This window comes from Camelus dromedarius, chromosome 20 (genome assembly GCF_036321535.1).
Source record: "Camelus dromedarius isolate mCamDro1 chromosome 20, mCamDro1.pat, whole genome shotgun sequence".
NCBI lineage: Eukaryota > Metazoa > Chordata > Mammalia > Artiodactyla > Camelidae > Camelus > Camelus dromedarius.
This window is the reverse complement of record NC_087455.1, coordinates 15,615,030-15,634,548: the sequence shown is the minus strand read 5'-3', so window position 1 is coordinate 15,634,548 and position 19,519 is coordinate 15,615,030. Positions and strand designations below refer to the sequence as shown.

Genomic DNA, 19,519 nt, shown 5'->3' with positions numbered 1-19,519 from the left:
ATGCATGCATACATACATATGTGTGCACACTCTGTGTTGTGTATTTATGTGTGTATACAGACTAACATACATACATGTAATTTTATATGGTGAAATTACTCAACTTTCTACAAGTTTAAAACTTTGTGTCATTTGAAGATGTGTTTGCTTTTCTTTGCCCTTCTCACAAATTACTGTTGGCCTAACTGTTGAAATACCTTCTTCACTAGCTTACTCTTAGACTATCCAAAGAAATACTGAATTTTATTTCTCTGAGTGGAACTTTCTTTGTTAATTATCACTCTTGGCTTCACCAGTTCTCTCTCTAGTTATTTCAGTATTTTCTCCAAGGATTTTTTTTTTTTTAAATTATATCTCAGCATGCCAGTCAGAGTTCATCTTGGAGTGTTTTTTCTTTCTCTTTCTCAGTTTTGCAAACCCTCTTCAACATCCTAGCCTCTTGGCTCATCTGCCTGTCTTGCTAAAAATAAGCAGGGGAAGTTGAGAACTCTTCCCTTTGCTGTTTGCCTCTTTCTGCATTTATTTTCTCCCTGTTAAAACTTTCCAGTTACTGAGAAATCTCCATGTCTGTCTCTCTGCTCTGAAAGTTAGAATTGAAATGGGAGAAATTCTTGTCTGCTATAGAGGATTAAGTCTGGCTTACATGATATGTAAACACCTGCTTTTTAAGACCCATTTTAAAGATGTAAATCCTGGTCACTAATTTCTTCACTTTTATTTATAGTATTTAACATATTACATAACTTTAATTTCTATTCCAGGTTTTTCATTATTATGGCCCTGCTTTAGAATTTGTGCAGATGATAAAGTTAACAGATCTACCCTCCTGCTATATGTCGGACATTGAATTTGAGTTGTATCCTTTTTATTTACATGTTTGTTATAGGTTATGTTTCCTGTGTCGGGTAGAATGTTTCCTGGTTCCACCACATTTAAACATGGCCATCTTGTTGTTGTTTTTCTTTTTTTTATAACATCAGTATACTTTTTATTGCCATAATTTTAAAAGAAGTTCTACAACTTGCAAAAAAAATTCCTCCTTCGAGTACTATATTTATGCTTTTAAAATACGCAGAAGACTTCCTGGCATTGTAACTCCTTGCTTATGAGGTAGGGAGGAGGGAGAAATGTTGGGAATCTGTGAAGAAAAACAGAATCATTGATGTACTACTGAAATGTCCAGATGTTTCTCTTGCCTTTGGCAGGATGGGTATATAAGCACTATTCCACTGTATCTTTATAAATACTTAAGTAAACGTGAATGCTATCACATATATCTGCAAATATTCGACATATTTTAAACTCTCTTTTAGGAAGATTCAGCTAAGAAGTTTTAGGAATACACCTAAGAACGGAACATTTTGTATGAAAAGAATTTGTTAATTGGCCAGGAATGAAACACTAGCTCAGTGTTCTTGAATTTTTGTTCAGAAGCCACAGTTTTCACAAATCTCTTGTTCTAATAGTTTATAGTAATGCTGTTCGTACTAGCACTCTTTCTTGGTGTATTTTCAGAATCAGAAAAATAATTGTCATTAAGGGAAGGAGTGAGTTCCTACAGTCAAAATTTTTAACATGAATTTAGACATCTTGTGAATTGGAGAAGCAAACTTATTTTAGGGAATAGAATTACTTGACAGTTCCAGTCCATTATTTCTTTAACTCCTTAGTACAGAGGATTGACAAAAAATAATACCAAACAGAATTCCAAGTTAATGCTGGAGCAGATTTCTTCTCTGTGTGGCAAGGTATAGAAGGCTTTGTTTGTTTGTTTGTTTTGTTTTTAACTTGACATTTACAAATGTGTGAGAAAAGGAAATGTATTTTTTTATCTGTTTTTGTGTGATGATTTGGTTTCTTTAACATAACATATAATTTGTTCCTCATTCATATTAAGATACTTTCAACTTTTCATGATAACTCCGAAGTCCTCTGCAAACATGAAGGGGTATTTTGTTTTTAGAAGAGATTTTCAGAAATAAACTTCATGGCTGGTAATTGATTTAACATTTTAAAATTTTAGAACACATTAGATTATTGTTAACCTACTCCTTTCACATCTGATTTCAATTCTGTGAAAAGATATTTATATACTTGCATTATCTTTTTAATGGTAGGATGGGTAGATGGAAGTGAGAAAAATGTCTAAAGCTTCATTGAATTTTTGTTTATGAGTTTTCAGTTTTTCTTTTTTAACCCTGGTGATGTTTAGAAGATTTTTTATCTATTTCAGTAGTTTTATGTATATGAAACGTATATAATCATATGATAAAATTGTTATATTTAAAAAATTTTAACTACAACATAGAGAACTTTAAGTGGAATTATCCGAAGTCAAGTACAATTTTTAATAGGAAAAACTGAAAGTTACTTTCTGGTTATTTGTCTAACTACAATGTTTCAATGAAAACAATTTTTAATGTACAAAATGTTTGTTGGCAATATTTATATAACACTTTCTTATTGTTTCAACAAGGACTCTATTATCAAATAGTCCTGCAGGGAGAAAAATGATTGTTATACTTGTAGTTTCCCCATGGCACTATAATCAAATCTTGGTTATAGTTCTCTTAGAAAATTGATATAGTAATGGAAATATGATTTGGGCCGTAAGATGCTTGACTATACAGTGACTTAAAATTTTGACTTCCTGCCTCTTTTTTCTGTGTAATTAATATTTTTGAATGGTGCATCAAAGTATTTATTTGATGAAATGGCCTTTAAAAATAACAGACTGAAGATGATATTAGCCTGTGTTTTCACCTCTAAAGAACACCTAATGTGCTACATTGTGAAATTTTAAAGTTTATCTTTTATTATTTATCCAACATTAGCTCTACCTTGTACACTGTATTAGATATTAAGGACCCAGTGATGCGTGGTACAGATGAAGACTGTCCTTGTAGAACTTCCATTTGGCGGGAAAAATAGAAAATAAATAAGAGCTATGAAGAAAATAAGCAGGCTAAGATAGGGAAATAGGGTGGAGGGTCTACTTTAGACAGATTAATAAGATCATGCATTTCTATGGAAATATGAACATAAAAGTCTTGTGAAGTGGTATAGTTGAACGAAAAGACAGAAAAAAGAAAACAAAAAAAGCACTAAGAATAATAAAAAAAAAAAACCTCTGTTCCTATTTTAACCCAAGTAGCTAAGCAGTTCACTATGTTTCCCTGTCTTGGACATGAGAATATCGTTTATCATTATTCATCTCACCTATGTTATCAAATATGGGAGGGAGGGAACATGATAGAGTAGAAAGTCTTGAGTGAAATAACATATACTTTAGAAAACTTTGGTTTAAGTCCTAGCTCTGTCACTCACTGGTTTATAACTTTTTAAATTGTAAGATGGAAGTAAAAATTCCTGTTTTACCTACTTCAAAAAGTTGTAATGAAAACCAAATAGGAACATATTCTCTAAACTGTAAAGTATGATATAAATAATGGCTGCTAACTAATTCGTGTTGTCTTTGAAGTTTATGTGGCTCAGATCATAGACACACATGTATGAAAAATGTCCTGAAGTGCGTAAAGCACTAGTTATCCTCTAGATATTTTGAAGGTATGACATTTTTTGGAATTAGTTTTATAGGTAACGTTTCAAGTCAAAATCAGACATATACTTTGATTAACACAGGTACAAAATAATTCTTGATCCATCTAGCTATTGATGATAGGCAACACTAATCCTACAAGCAAGCTAAACTATTGATATCTATTAATGCCATATTTTCAATTGTTTTATTTTAATTTTGTTGTATTAGATGGTCATTTTTATGGCTTCTTGGACAATGACTATAAACTATTCGATTATACTTTATCAGTCAGGGACAAATAAATGGAACTTTAAATATGTTTCTACTTTAATGCAACAAAAGGGATAATTTTTGGAAACATATATTATGTAATTTGTCTAATGTATCTCTAAACGGGAAGTGGTTTGTTTTCCTTTTACATTGGGTCATAATTAATCTTTTACATTTTTGAAAAAATTTGTTTTGAATTGTATGCTAATTCCTTGAATTCTAGTGCTTTATAACGTGGTTTTCATTTACTTATTCACTTTTTTTTTTCTTTTTTGGACTGCCTGTCAGTTGCTTGTTGCAGGTATTGGAGAGAATACAGTGCACAGGGTCCCTCTTTGGGAGGCTGCCATATTGCTTACATTCTAGTGATTTATGTGATCTTAAGTCAACTTTTGAACTTAAAAAAATGTTTGATTAGCCCCAGAATAAAAATTAAAGCCTTTTAGAGGAAAACTTAGAGTAGAAAAAGACAAGATAAGATTGTTAGGGAATCATGATATCTAGTAATCATATGGCCAGGGAATATTTTGTTTTAAAAAGGAGAGTTTATAAGGCTAAAAGCATGATTGCCATAATGCCTGCTTGTTTGGGGTTTGCCTGTTGAAAAGATTCAGGATTTGAAACTTGGGTTTGAAATGTTATTTGGCTTTTAAATACTGGAATAGAATGTTAACCTAAAAGGATCATCCTCAAGTCTCTCAGTATATCTAATGATTAATATGTATGTGAGAACGAGTTATCAGAATCCAAGTTTGTTGTGAATGTAGTATAAACAATTGACATTAATTTATTTTGTAGGCACTTACAGTTTATGGGATTTAGAAATGCTTATTTTCATATTTGTAGCAAATGTTTAATCAAAAATAGGCTGTCTCAGAAAGGTGGTCACTTCTTTGGCTGATGGGTCAGGGCAAATTTATATCAGGCTATGAGTTATGCATAGAACTTCATTTAGCAACTCCACATTGTTAGCTGTAACTAATTATAACAGTTATATAATTGTTAAGCTGTAAGTGGGCCCTAGTCTGCTATACTCACATTATGGCTTTGTCTACCCTTTGGGCCAGACAATTTTGTCATGCATTTTTCGACTAAGAAGTCTTATTTATGCAAGAAGGAAGAACTTAGAAAATTAAACATATATCTTTTATAGTTAATGATTATTTTCCATTGCTAAATATTTTTTAATGTCTAATGCTTGACTGTGTGAAGTACATTTGACTTAAAATAAAAAAGTTTATGGCTATAATAATAAAGAAAAATAAGCATATTTAATTTTACCCTCCTTAATTTAGTCCTAATAGACTTATTTTTATATCTGTTAGTTAGGAATACATAGTAACAATAATAAATAACAATTAAAAGTATTCATTAATTTTGTCATGTATCTCATGTAACCCTTCTGTCTACATAGGACAATTAAAAATGATTTTTGCATTAGATTTGAGATCTATAGTAAATGCCCTGTCTAAATCTCCCCATAGTTAAAAATATATTTATATTTATTGGAATGTGCTGATTTTATAACTTACATTTCTAAAAGAACAGGCAAAACACAGCTTTCAGAGTTGCAGTTTGTTTTATTCAGTGCTTAATGAAACTGAGAATTTACCTAAATATATTCAGTGGTTTTTAGGGAACAAATATTTAATAAACATCTGTGTGCTCAGCCCTGGGAATACAAAGATGAATAAGTTGAGTTTGCTCATAAATCAGTTAGAAGCTGCTGTTTGTTTTCTGGCATATGATTCATGGTTTCTCTGAATTTTATACCTAGTGGCATTAAATCTCTGATATCTAGGAGCAGAAGTTTTGAAATTGCCTTTAGATTCTAATTTTGAAGCCAGAATAATCATCCATCCAGCCAAAAGGTTGTAAAATTCTGGCTAAATATGACAAAATGTTTGAGGATAGAATTCATGGCCTTCATTGATTTGCACGTATACAAAGAAATTGCACCCACAACCTCAACTCAAGTCAAATATTGTGAATAAGGTTTTCAGGGATAACACAACTCAGTGGAAGGAAAAGGGGTATCTGTAGCTTTGAATACCTTTCTCTGTTTTGGGCTTTTTGTTTTCTTCTAGTAGAGGTTGGGCAGCTTTTTTTTTTTTAGTTTTTGTAGTGGAATTCTTGAGAAAGGGCGTTACTAAATCATGTTGTGTAGGTGAAATATGAATGGAAAATTATCAGGTGACACTGTTTTGGAGTTGATTTCATATTTCACTGAAAGTCTGTTCTGTTTCATCCAGATTGGTGCTCTTTTTGTATTACCATGTACCGTTAGTAGCATACTTCCTCCACCTCCCAACCAACTCAGTTCAAGAAAATGGAAGGAATATATGGCTAAAAAGCCTAAGACAATCAGTGGTAAGTAGTAAATTTTTAAGTTTTAATGGTGCAACATAAATAGTATATTTATCAAATTTAAATGGAGATAACATTTCTTTATGAGAAAATATAATATTTATTACTACTGATTTAAAAAAACCCACTTCATTTTAAGAGTTTTTTGTGTGTCTAACAGCCTACTGCAGCATAAAGTATATACAGCCTTATTCATTCAGTATAAGGCAGAAATTTTGGTTAATTACATGACTAATTGTATTGAAGATGAGTTTCTTAGAGACATTTCAGGAATAAAATGTATATAATTGAAGTGGTTAATTTATTGTATAGTATATTAAAAACAAACTTGTGATTAAAATTTTCTGAAGAAATTAGTAGAATTTATTTAACAACTTTTTGTATGTTCTGAATACTTTAGAAATCTTGATTCATTTAATTTTTATAATAACCTTATAAACATTTATACTCATTTAACAGATGAGGAAATTGTGACTTGGAGAAGTTACAGAGCTATTAATTGGCAGAGGCTTGGTTCAAATCCTGTCCCTGCCAATCAATAGCTCTGCAGCTTCTCCAAGGACTTGAACCCAGACAGTGTGCTCTAAAGCACTGCCCTGTGTCGCCTCTCTAATAATCTGTTACATCCAAGATGCCATTCGTTTCTGTTATAAAATCAGATTTCTTAAATCTAAACTCTGATATTTCATGGAGTAATTGTGGGTCAAAATGTTAAAGTTACCGGGGGGTTAGGCGGAGGGATAAATTAGGTGTTTGGGATTAACATATACACATTACTATAAATAAATAGATAAATAACAAGGATCTACTGTATAGCACAAGGAATAATATTCAATATCTTGTAATACCTATAATGAAAAAGAATCTGAAAATGAATATATATATATACATATGTATATATGTATAACTGAATCACTTTGCTGTACATCTGAAACTAACACAACATTGTAAATTAACTATACTTCAACTAAAAAAATAGTTATATAAATGTTAAAGTTACTTGGCTAAAGGCACATAGCTAAAGTGTGTTCCTTTGTACTTTGCTTCAGTGTGTTTTTGTTTTAATTGGAAAATAGTCTGTTTAAATTAATTTGAGCTCATAGTTAGTTTTTAATGACCCATGATATGGTGGGACTAAGAACTAGAATTGAAACATATCTACTTGGATTGTTCTAAAAGAATTCTCCAGAAATACTCTAGAGCCCTAGAATTCTGAGGAATACAATTTTAAAGTCAGAGGCTTACACAGTACTTTCTAGGAAATAGAATTTGAAATGAAGATAGTATCTATATGGAAATATAAGTCTAAAGTTTGAAGTTTAGATCTTTCTCTCTACAGAGTGGTCAGGGCAGGAGATTTAGATTTTTAGATTACCTGCTCTTTTTAAAATCTGTTCTATAACGAACTACCCTAAAACTAAGTGGCTTAAAAAACAAACACTTTATTTGCTCATACTTCTGTAGTTTGAGCTGGGTTCAGCTGGGCGGTTCTTCTACCCATCTTACCAGTGGTCATTGATATGTGTCTGCACTGAGCTCGTGGATCGTTTGGAGGTTGGGCTCAGATGGGAGCAGGGCAGCTATCTTTCTCTCCCCATGTCATGTCAATGCCATTTCCTTACCACTTGCTTTCCTCATGTGACCTCTGTAGCAGGTTAGCTAGAATTTTTACATGATGACCCAAGATTCCAAAACATACAAAAATTGAGGCTGCTAGGATGTTTTAAGGTTTTGTCCCAGAACCGGCCAAGTGTCACTAATGCTCTGTTCTTTTATTTAAAACTACTCACAAGAATGGCCCAGATTCAAGAGGGAGGGGACTGTACGAGGGTCTGAATACTGGAAAGCCACCATTATAAAAGCCTACAGTGGGCATTTAAAGGTAATAGTGGAAGCCTTAGGAGTGAGTAACACACACACACACACACACACACAGGCAACATGGCTAGAGAAGAGAGCCAAAGATAAGTCTTTTAGAAATACCTGAATTTAAGGTAAAGTGGAAGGAAAGTTAGAAAATGACTTAGTAAATGGTAGTTGGAAGACCCTAAAGAGTTATAATCATTAACATTGACATCAAAATACCATTTATTGCATGATACAGAATATGGTGCAAAGTATGGGAAATAAAGGGGAGTCAAACTGCATTCTTACACTTGGGGAAGTAGATGCATGGTCCTTTTTGTGAAATTTATGGTCAAGTGAGGAAGGTACTTTGAAAAATCATTAGCAATTTGTTTAGCCGGCTGGGTGAAAGTGAAATGGAGGATACTTCCAAAGTGTATGACCTAACTAACCTTAAGAGTTCAGGAAGACTTCCTGGAGGAAGAGACATTGTTAATGTAGCTTATTGCACTGTACTATTTAAAGAAGAAATGCAGCTTTAACTCTTCTCAACTCATAGGGAATAAGTGTGTACCTGCTGATTTTGGCAGATGTTAAGACAAAACCAGAAATAGATTTACTAGTTGGCAGTAGACTCTTTTCACTATACTACGTGATATCATGGGGTAATATTTATCCATTTCTCAACATCACATACATTTAAGACTTACTAATATGAATTGAATAGTAACATCAAACTAAACTTGAGTATATTCTGGACAGCCCATTATTTTTCCTCCTGTAATCTTTTCCAAGATAATTTATTGATTTAGAATTTACTTAGGTTTTTTTCCATAATTTTCATTGCAACTTAAGAAAATACCTTATCATGTGGCTTGATTTGATTTTTTTAAAATTATTACCTCTTGAAATTTGGGGATTAATATTGGTAACTTCTAAATAATAATTATACATGTATCACATGGCAGTCTTCGAAGCCAGATTTTTGATTACTGATTAGGCTGTATCATTAAGAGCTGATTAAGCTGACACTTTACAGTACTTCTTTCTTGTTTTATCTTACAGGTAGAAGCAATCAAATTGGACAGTTGATTATTAAGTTCTAGTCTATCCATAATCCTTTCTGTAGGGGAAATTATTTGTCCTCTTGACAGTACTTCTTTTATAAAAGGAGTAGCCAAGTTTTAGCTAGTATAAAAGTTTTGATAGCCCTTACATAGGAAAATGTCATGTCCCATTCATAGCACCACTATCAGAAGCCTCTCTCACTACCAAATATGATATTACCTATCGGATCAGCCCTCTAAATCAAAACTGTTTCTCCATAACCTACTGCATTATGCCCACCTGTTCTGTGCTGTTGCCTTACATGTCTCGTGTCTTCCAAACTAAACTTTATACTGTTTCCTAAAACTATTCCCTGATTTTATGCCTTTATGATCTTGTTATTCATTCATTCAGTCATACCTTTCATTCATTTTTTTGTAGGTTGAGTAGATACTATATATCAGGCATGGTACTACACTCTGGGGATTGGTAGTGGGCAAGACAGAGTTGACTCCTCCTCTCCTGGAATTTATACTGTAACATAGAAAGTAGATATTGAAAAGGAACTGTAAGTTTTACTTATTATAACATTGTATTTAGTAGCAACTAACTAGAAAGAATCCCCAAGAGATATTACATGAACAAAACAAGGTGTGCAAAGGTTGTTATGCCATCATTTGTGGTACAAACAACTCAAAGTGTGTGAACATAAGCATTTATACATATTTGTTTGTATATGCATGAAATATTCAGTTTTTCAACAGATAATTTTATTGAATACCTACAATCCACTAGGCACTACTTTACATTCTGAACCAGCGGTAAATTAATTGAACAAAGAACTTGTCTTGGGGAGCTTGCATGATAGTGGAGGTAGCAGGTTCAGTTACCCTGGATAGCCATATGGCTAAGTCTTTCAATTTTGGGGGGCCTTTACTCCAAATTCATTTTCTCATTTAGGACCTTATTTTTGCCATCCCATTTAAAATTGCAAATAGACTCATCTCCTGACATTATCTCCATCTTCCCAGCTTTATTTTTTTCTCCTTAGTACTTGTCACCATCTAATATACTAAAATGTGTGTCTGTTTCTCTCATTAGAAGTTAAAAGAGATAAGATGAAGTTTTTTTACTTTAATTCATTACTTTATTCTCAAGTGCCTGGAATAGTGCCTGACACTTAATAGGTACTCAAAAATATTTGTTAGATGAGTGAAATATATAATATATTTCCAATTAGTAATTGCTATCTGGAAGAGTAAAGAAAGCCTCTGAATGTCTCTGTCCATGCAGTGTGAACCAAAATTTGTGTCCCAGTTTTTATCAGTTCCTTAGGTTTAACATATGAAATAAAATACATACGTATATATTAGTTTGAACAATATGGTGTTGCTGTATTTGTATATCAAAAAACTTTAAATATCAGCAATTTTATATGATTTGACCTAAAATAGAAAGCTAATGCCCAATTTGAAATATGCTTAGATTAAAAGTAGCAAAAGAATGATTTTTAGAAGTCATTTTCAGTGAAATACCCAGAAAGTATTATGGTACTGGGAAAAATGCAAAAGAACTGTGTGAACAAATGCAATAAACTACACCCTATTACATTTCTGAAGAAAGGCTTCTATATTTAAAACTTGTATTGAAAAAGCCAGTTATATAATGAAAAGAGCCTAGCTCACTATATGTTCACAGAGAAGTTTTATGAAATTGTCAAAAAATTGGATGTTGATCATTGCCTAACTTTATATACAAATGAAAAAGCTGAAGTACAGAGAAATTAAGAAATTTCTCTAATGCCCAGAGTAAAATCAGAATTTCCATCCAAGTCTGAACGCATCTATCTACCGATCATCCATGATCTTTTTACAATCCTGAATTCTACTGTTGCCTTATTTTTTAAAAATTAAAATTTCTTTTGAAAGGAAAAAATTTAAAGGTACTCTTGGGGAAAAAAAAAGTGTTAATAAGGACTAATGAAGTGTTTTGAATTGAGGAAGCATGTGCTTTCTTCATACTAAATCAGTGTGATAAAAGTGTTTCAAGCTAGTGAGCTGAAACTATTAAGGTTAAAATGACAGTGTAACTGATCGATAAATGCTTTCGATCTTAAGCAAAGGTAAAGGATTTGGAATATTTTGAAAAAGATTTCAGTGGCAGAGACAAAGTATTCTTTTAGTCGGCAAATATTTATATTTATTGTGTGCCTGTTGTGTTCAGGGCATTATTCTAGGTGCTAGGAATTCAGTAGTGAAAACAGTCAGCTAGCTTTACTATATTAACTTTTATTAAACATTCAGCAACATACTTACTTTCTTCAAGCACATATGCAACATTCTTCAGGATAGACCATATACATGTTAGGCCATTAAACAAGGCTCAATAAATTTATAGGATAGAAATAAATATACAGTATGTTCTCCAGGTACAGTGGACTTAAATTAGAAATCAACAACAGAAGGAAATCTGAGAAATACCTTAAATCTTTGGAAATTAAGTAACACACCTCTAAGAGCCCATAGGTCACATTTAAAAAATAATTTTAACTGAATAAAAATAGAAACAAACATATTACATTTATGGAAAGCAGCTAATGCTGTAAAAGGATTTTTGATGCTTATCTTAGGATGGAAGTAAGATCTAAAATTGATAATCTAAACGTCAACCTCAAAAAGCTAGAAGACTAAATCCAAGTTAGGTAGATGGAAGGAAATTAGACCAGGAAACAATGAATAAAATAATGAGGATTATATCTAACAAGAAGTGCAAGACCTGTGCCCTGAAAACTACAGAACATTACTGAGAGTAATTAAAGAAGATACAAGGAAATAGAAGGTACACCATGTTCATAGATTAGAAAATTCAGTATTATTAAGATGGTACTTCCCCTCAAACTGACCTATAGATTCAATCTAATCTCTAATGAAATCCCAGGAGGACTTTTCACAGATATCGACAAACTGATACTATATTTGTATGAAATTGCAAAGGATCTAGAATGGCCAAAACAATTTTGAAAAGGAAGAACAAGTTCTTGAGAACTTATATTACCTGATTCACAACTTATTATAAAGCCGCAGTGATCAAGACAGTGTGGTATTGGACTAAGATTACACATATATCAGGAGAATAGAGACAAAGATGCCAGTGGGAAAAGGATAGTCTCTTTAACACAGTGCTGGAAAAATTGGATATCTACAAACTCATTTATATGTATGTATGTATATAATAGGTATGATTTTTAGACTTTTTTCTTAATGTAAAAATTAACTCAAAATGCATCATATACCTAAACGTAAGCACTAAAACTACAAAACCTTTGTAAGGAAACATAACACCAAAAGGAAGATCTATGGAAAGAAAAAAAAACTATAAATTCACCAAAATGTAAAATGTCCACTTTTTGAAAGTTTCTGTTAAGAAAAAAAAATTTTAAAGGCTACTGACTAAGAGAATATAGTTCTAATCATATCTTACAAGGGACAGATACATAAAGAAATTCTTACAACTCAATAGTAAGGAGACAACCCAATTAATAAGTGGATAGGAGACTTGAATACACATTTCTCTAAAGACACGTGAAGAGCTACTAAAGTACATGAAAGACGCTCAACATCATTAATCTTTTGGGACATGAAAATTAAAACCACAATGTGATTCTGTAATAACTCTCTGGAATGGGTGTTATTAAAAACAGTGACTATCAAATGTTGATCAGGAGGTGGAGAAACCGCAGGTCACACACATCGTTGGTGGGGATCCAAGATGGTACAGCCACTATGGAAAACAGTTTGGTAGTTACTTATACTTAACTCTGCAACTCAGTACTTCCATTCCTAGGTATTTATCCAAGAGAAATGAGAACATATGTTCACACAAATGCTTGCAAGCAACTGTTTATAAAAGCAATATTCGTAATAGCTAAGAATTGGAAACTATGAAAATATCCATCAACTGGCAGATAGATGAACGTGGTCGGTTTCGTCCACATAATGGAATACTCCTCAGTAGTAAAAAGACATGAAAAGTTTTGGGTATACCTAAATATACTAAGATTATAAAGTCAGGCTTAGAAGACTAGTACATGATTTTATTTATGTGAAAGTTCTATAAAAGGTAGACCAGAAAGCAGATCAATAGTTGTCTAAGGGGGATTGACTACAAAGAGATAATGGAAGTTTTCAAAACTGAATTATAATGATGGATGAACAATTGTATAATCTCCTTAAATTAATCAGACTTTGATTCTGATATATGTATGTAAATTATACCTCATTAAAAATTTTTGTTGTTAAGAATACCCTAAAGGCTCTTAGATCTAAATGCAGAGTTTTGTTTCTACCCATTGTTCAGTACTTCCTAACACCAGCTCACATTAGAATAGCCTTGACAATTAGGAAAGAAAGTCAAGCTGAAGAAAATTAATACAAATCTCTGGGGAGGAAACCAGGGCATCGATAGTTTGTAAAAGCACCCAAGTGTTTCAAATGTGCGTCCAGGATTGAGAACCTCTGCCCTAGGTGGGCTCCCTTCGACTCTACTCTAGAAAGCGACTGTTTCTGAAAGTCCTTCAGATGCTTTGAGGCAGAAAAAGGATTAAGAATCACAACTTTAGGCCTTTAATTCCTTGGCTTGAAAATGAGGATAATATACTTGTTTAGTTATCTCACAAACTTGTTTGAATCACTATTGGTGATATTTTACTCTGTTTTCTGATAGATTCACTAAACTTTATAGTGTACCCTTCCTTGAAGTTAAACTATGTATTTCTGTTTTCTTAATTTTAATTTCCATAAGCTTTTTCCTATTTAATGTTCTTATAATGTCTATTCTTACTTAATGAATGCAATATCTTCTCTTCTCTGAGGAGTTTAGTGATCTGATTTGTTTGTTGTTTGTTTTGTTTTTGTGATTTCTTTTTGCTGCATATTCTTTGTTTCCCTACAAGTCATTTTTGTTTGTTTGCTTGCTTATTTTGGTGTATGGTTTTCATACTAGAGACTTTCCCTGTGGTCCCATAATGTTTGGTTGCCCCTTCACATTTAAGAGAGGGTGTGAGAGAGCTGATTAGAAAATCTGAGTGCATGGTTGGAGCTTGTTGACTGCGATCTTCATTTTAAGGTGATCTCACTGAGACATTAGGTGACCTCAATGTTGGGTTTCTTTTGTCTTTCCTCTGGTTCTGACTGTATTTCCAAAAGATGGCTCAATTCTACTATCTGGCTTCCAGAATTCTGAAAGTTATGTAGGCAAAGAAGGGTAAAGGGCCTCAATATCCAGTATACACAAGCTTTCACTTAACACACTGATAATCAACTCCAACCCTAAGCTCTATTTTATATCTCCCAGGCCAGAGATTTTTTGTTTTGCTTTCTCCAGAGAATAATCACTAGTCTTCTGAGCTGGGGAAAGGACAGATCATTTGCCTGAATAGAATAAAGAGGGGTCAGGAAATCAAACTGCTTCTCAAACAGATTTTCACCCTTTTTTCCTGTTTCACCTTCATTTTGCTTCCAGTACCATCCCGGAGTCTCTTGGGGGTTGCAGTAGAAGTTAACGCTGTTTCTAAGCTTTCTGTGTTGTTTTTCTCAGCTTCCTTAGCAGTTGAGAGATAAAGGTGTCTGTTACCGATTGTTTATCCGTTTTCCTGCTTTCCGAGTTTAGCTGCTTTTGTCCCTTCTCTCAGATATTGATTCTTGTAGTTCTATGCTATTTTAAAATCTATTCTCATTTTATGGAATTTCAGGAGATAGTGAAAATAAATGCTTATGTTCAATTCACCATCTTCAGCAAAAAGGATTCTATTTCTATTTTTAAATTTCAAAGGCTTCACAGTTCTTCTTCGACCTTCACTATAACTCTCACTTGATTTGTTTTTAAAATACACTAGAAACTGTCTTAACTGACCTTCACGTAACTAGCATGCCAGATTAATGAATACTGTCCAGTCCCTCTGTGAAATACATTATGGGTGCACATTGCAAGGACCAAAAGCTATCCTTAGGTACATCTGTACACTTCTGCTCCCACCAGGTGAGCTGCGTGTGCTTGCTGGGGTCAGTTATTCTATGTTAAAGGAGTAGAAGCTGGAAATGGTAGTTGATCCATAATGGGTGTGGATATATAGGAAAGATGTAATGGAACCCTAGGGAGCCACATTAAAAGTTAATGAATGAAAAAAAAAAAGAAAGAAATATATTGAACTGGAAAAAAAAGTTAATGAATGAGTACACATAAGTACACATAGTTTTTTATATATATATATATCATGAGGATCATTTTTGTTATGATTCTCTGCTTTAACAGCTTTCTCAGTTAAATGAACAACTACTGCCCTAAATGTATTGGGTAACAGTTTGTTTTAAAATAACAGAAATGTCATTATGTCCTATGGATCAAATGTATGACTCTGCCATGTTGCAGGCTGAGTTTTCACTCACTTAACAAGATAATTGTTTCTGTTTAGTTCCAGATGTCGAAGTGAAAGGAGAGGGTTCTAGCTATTACCTCTTGTTACAAGGTGGTGAAAACAGAAAGTGTAAAGCCACACTGATTCACTCAGCCAACCAGATCAATGGCTCATTTGCACTCAGTTTAATTCATGGGAAGATGAAAACAAGGACAGAAGAAACCAAACTGAGTAAGTTGTTAACTTTAGGTGGAAAACAAAGTGTTTTTACATTTGTTTGTGTAAGTTGTTAACGTATGTAGTTTTTAATGAACTTGTTTCCTCCAAACTCCATTTCACTTCCAGTAAATTGACCTTTGTTTTTAACATTTTTGGACAATTTAGAGTGCAGAGATTTAGTCCCCTTTACATTATACCTGTTACCGAGTCCAAACTCATTCTGCTTGCCACACAACAGGCCAGTAAATCAGGAGATGAGGTGTTGGGGCAAGGAAAAGCAACTTTATTCGGAAAACCGGCAAATCAAGGAGATGGCAGACTAATGTCCTGGAGAACCATCTTCTCCAAGTCAGAATTCAAGCTCCTTTTATACTAAAAAAAAGGGGGGGGAGGTTGGTTGTTGCAAACTTCTTGATGTAGGAATTCTTTGTTCTTGGAATCCTTTGTGCTTGCAACTGTCTACACGGGTCAGGTCATGTAAAACCTGTAAAACCTCCAACAAAACAAACTTATTTTCTATTCTGCAAATTGTTATTTTTATATGAATGGAAAAGTGTTAAAATCCTCAAAGGTCAAAGCCTTGAGAATAGGCTCTCCTGTATATTTCAAGATACAGGCAACGTTCTTTTACAAAAGGTGCAGAGCTAACAAGACTAAGCCTAGAAAGCAGGGCACAGAGCTAAAGCCAAAAGAACAGATCCAATATAGAGTCAGATTTGTTCTTCTCTCTTACATACCCAGTAAAATTTCTAGTGGGTCAGCCTTCAATTCCAAATAGGAAATTTTTAGTATTTTCCACTTTGAACACCTATTATGTTTCTAGAATTTATTTCTCATTTATTTTCTCTCAAGTGTCTTTTTCTACTTTGTTGCCCTTTTTTTTTCCCTTCTCCAAGCTCTATGTTTTGGTTATCAATCACTGTATGATAAATCACTCCAAGTTTAGCTTAAAAGCGACTTTATTAGTATGTCTCATAGTCCTGTGGGTTGACTGGGCTTAGTTGGATGTTTCTGGTTTGAAGTCCCACATATGGCTGCAGCCCCACACAGCTGGGGCTTCAGTCATTTGAAGACTTAACAGGGCTTGGTGTGTAAAACAGCTCTTCACCCATGTGTTTGGTGCCTGGGTTAGGATGGCTGGAACAGATAAGAGCTGACTTCCTCTTCACATGCCCTGTCCTCCTGGCCAATATGGGCTTCCTCACGGTATCATAGTCTCCAAGGAGTCTGATTTCTTCTATGGTTGTTGACTTCTCTTAGAGCAGTTGTTCTAGGAAGCTGCAAAGCTTTCTATGACCTAGTCATTGTCGCTTTTACCATACCTTATTGGTTACATAGGGCCAGACTGGATTCCTTGTGCAAGGACTACGCAGCCAGTGACAGGCAGGAAGTGTGGTTCACTGGGAGGCCATCTTTAGAGACTAGCTCCCTACTCTGTGTTTTGTGTAGGAGTTTCAGTAGCTGAACAGGTAGAAGGAAATATGGTGGGGGGAATTCTGCTGTGCTACCTAAATTCCCTCAACATAAGAAGCAGGTCAAAGTTGAAACTGCAAAATAGTTATGCTTATTTTCTGCAGCTCAGTTATTATTTACTTAGAAATATGCAAGATCAAGAATGATGAGTAATTGACTTTTATTTTTTTTAATTATAACACATTTCTTGAGAACTGAGTGTTAGTTGTTACAAAATCATTTTTAATACTAACTTTTTTCTGTTTCTCAGACTTTCCTTTTGACTTCTTGTCACTTCCACATTTCTCTGGAGAGCAACTAATACAGAGAGAGAAACAGTTAGCTAATGTTCAGGCTTTGGCTTTGACAGAATGTTTGAGTAAGTAACCTTTTGTGCTTTTCATGCCACTGTACGAATGTTGACTTGTTCAAACCTAATGCATTGTAATTTTTACACTTTTTCTTATATACTTTGTCTTTTAGATACAATATTCATTTGCAGAACTATTCTTGATAGAGGTGATGTAGAGTGGAAAAGGTCTGTCTGCAACTTCTTTCCCACTAGATTCAGAATATTCCTATTTATTTGTACATCCCTGTTAATATTTATTATATTTGTCCAAGAAAATTTTGCGCTTCATTTTTAGCTGTATGTTGCAAAAGATACATAAGTTTTATTGTTCTGGTTAATATAATCGTCTTTAAAAAATTTTGCTTTTTTTTTTTTTTTTTTTTTTTTTGGCTGTAACAGGAGGATAGAGACTGCAAATAGAAAATACAAGTCTAGAGAAATTAATATGTTAACTTGAACATGATTCTTATTAGACTTTAATCATAACCATCAATAATCACTAAGCACATTTCACATACTGAGTAAAGTTGGCTTTATAGATTTTTTCTTTATTCAGGAAATTAACACTTTTTATTTAAGGTTTTTCCTCTATTACTAAATGTTCACTTGGTTGTCAGTCTTAACATTTAAAAAACATCACTCAGTATCTAATATGGACTTATTTTGAGCTAATTGATACAGAAATTTCTAAGAAATTGATTCAAATTGTGAGGCCTCAGTTGTATATAGAAAAAAAGATCATTAACTAGATATATTCTAAAATGAAAACCACCATTCTTTTCTTTAAAAGCATTTTTAAAATATCTTGAATTCAGTATCTTGTTTTAGTCAATGGAAAATGGTTTTAGAATACTTGGTCTCAATTACTCGTGTAAGAATTACCTACTTTTTCAGGTGAACAGAGCCAGGGTAATTGTGTAGTCTTGAAATCCTTGAATCTTTTATTTTTTTTTTAACGATGAAAATGATATTAGCTCAAGGAAAATATAATTATAAAGGCAAATTAGTTTCAATGAAAGGTAGTGCTTGTTAACCCAAAGGAAAAAATAAATGCTGAAATAGTATTATTTTTGTGGATAAAAAACCTTATTTCACACATCAGCTAGCTTAGTATTATTTACTTCTTGACTTTGTTCTAGCCCTGCTAAATCCCCTTTAGGCCTGGATTCTTTACCATAAGCATCCTGCAGCTCTTTATAACTCACTCCCTTCAACGTCTCCCCCCTCATTCGTCTTCACCTCTCTTCCTTACCCTTCCAACCAGAAAAATTGTCAGGGAGGAAAAACAGGCAGCTCTTTGAAGCTGGTACATATGTCCTTTGGGTAAGAGGAGTAAAGCCCAGTAGGGCCATCCCTCCTGCTTGGTTGGAAGGGAAATATAACTATAATTAGATTGTTGCCTATAATTAGGTTGCTGCCTGTAGGTGTGACTGGAAGCTCTGCTAGGGGGAGGAGGAAAAGGAAGTACTAAATAAATCTGAAAATGTAGAGGGAGCAGCAGCTGAGTTGTAACACAGGCAGCAGCTGTAAGGGTGCCACAGCGCTGGGCAAAGGCAAGGGCAAGTAGGGGGCCTGAAGTTGAAGGAATCCTCACAGCTAATAGCTGCTGGAGACATCAGCTCTCGGGGTGTCCATGCACTGGCCAGTCTGCAATCTGAAGCATTAAATCTTGATTCAGATGAGTGATCCAGTTAATCCATTTGTGATGGAATTACTTGCTGAACCAATCTCTTCTGTACCCAGAGTTAATACTGAGTTGAAAATTTCAGGACAGAGATGCATCTGTTCAGATTTTACATGTCTCAAAAGACAGGAGAATGACATCAAAACAAAGTTTCCAGTGTAAGAGTATTTGAGTGTCTATTTCAATGACTTTCAAAGTGAATATAAATATAAAAATATTTAAATTGATATAATTGATTAATTTATGTGATGAAAACTAATGTGATAGGAATAGCTTTCTTTGGGAAAAAAATGATTCAGTATCAATACAGATTATAGTCTTTTTGCCGAA

At 33.6% G+C, this 19,519-nt stretch overlaps 1 protein-coding gene across 1 annotated transcript in view; it reads left to right on the top strand.

The window, feature by feature from the left end:
• Positions 1–19,519, top strand: part of MTBP (MDM2 binding protein) — a 57,606-nt gene that overhangs the window by 14,125 nt on the left and 23,962 nt on the right. The window contains exons 9-13 of the mRNA XM_010990995.3: positions 762–856; positions 1,676–1,748; positions 6,064–6,181; positions 15,540–15,713; positions 17,425–17,532. Of these exons, the coding sequence (XP_010989297.3) occupies positions 762–856; positions 1,676–1,748; positions 6,064–6,181; positions 15,540–15,713; positions 17,425–17,532 (568 nt within the window). The remainder of the gene's footprint in view (positions 1–761; positions 857–1,675; positions 1,749–6,063; positions 6,182–15,539; positions 15,714–17,424; positions 17,533–19,519) is intronic.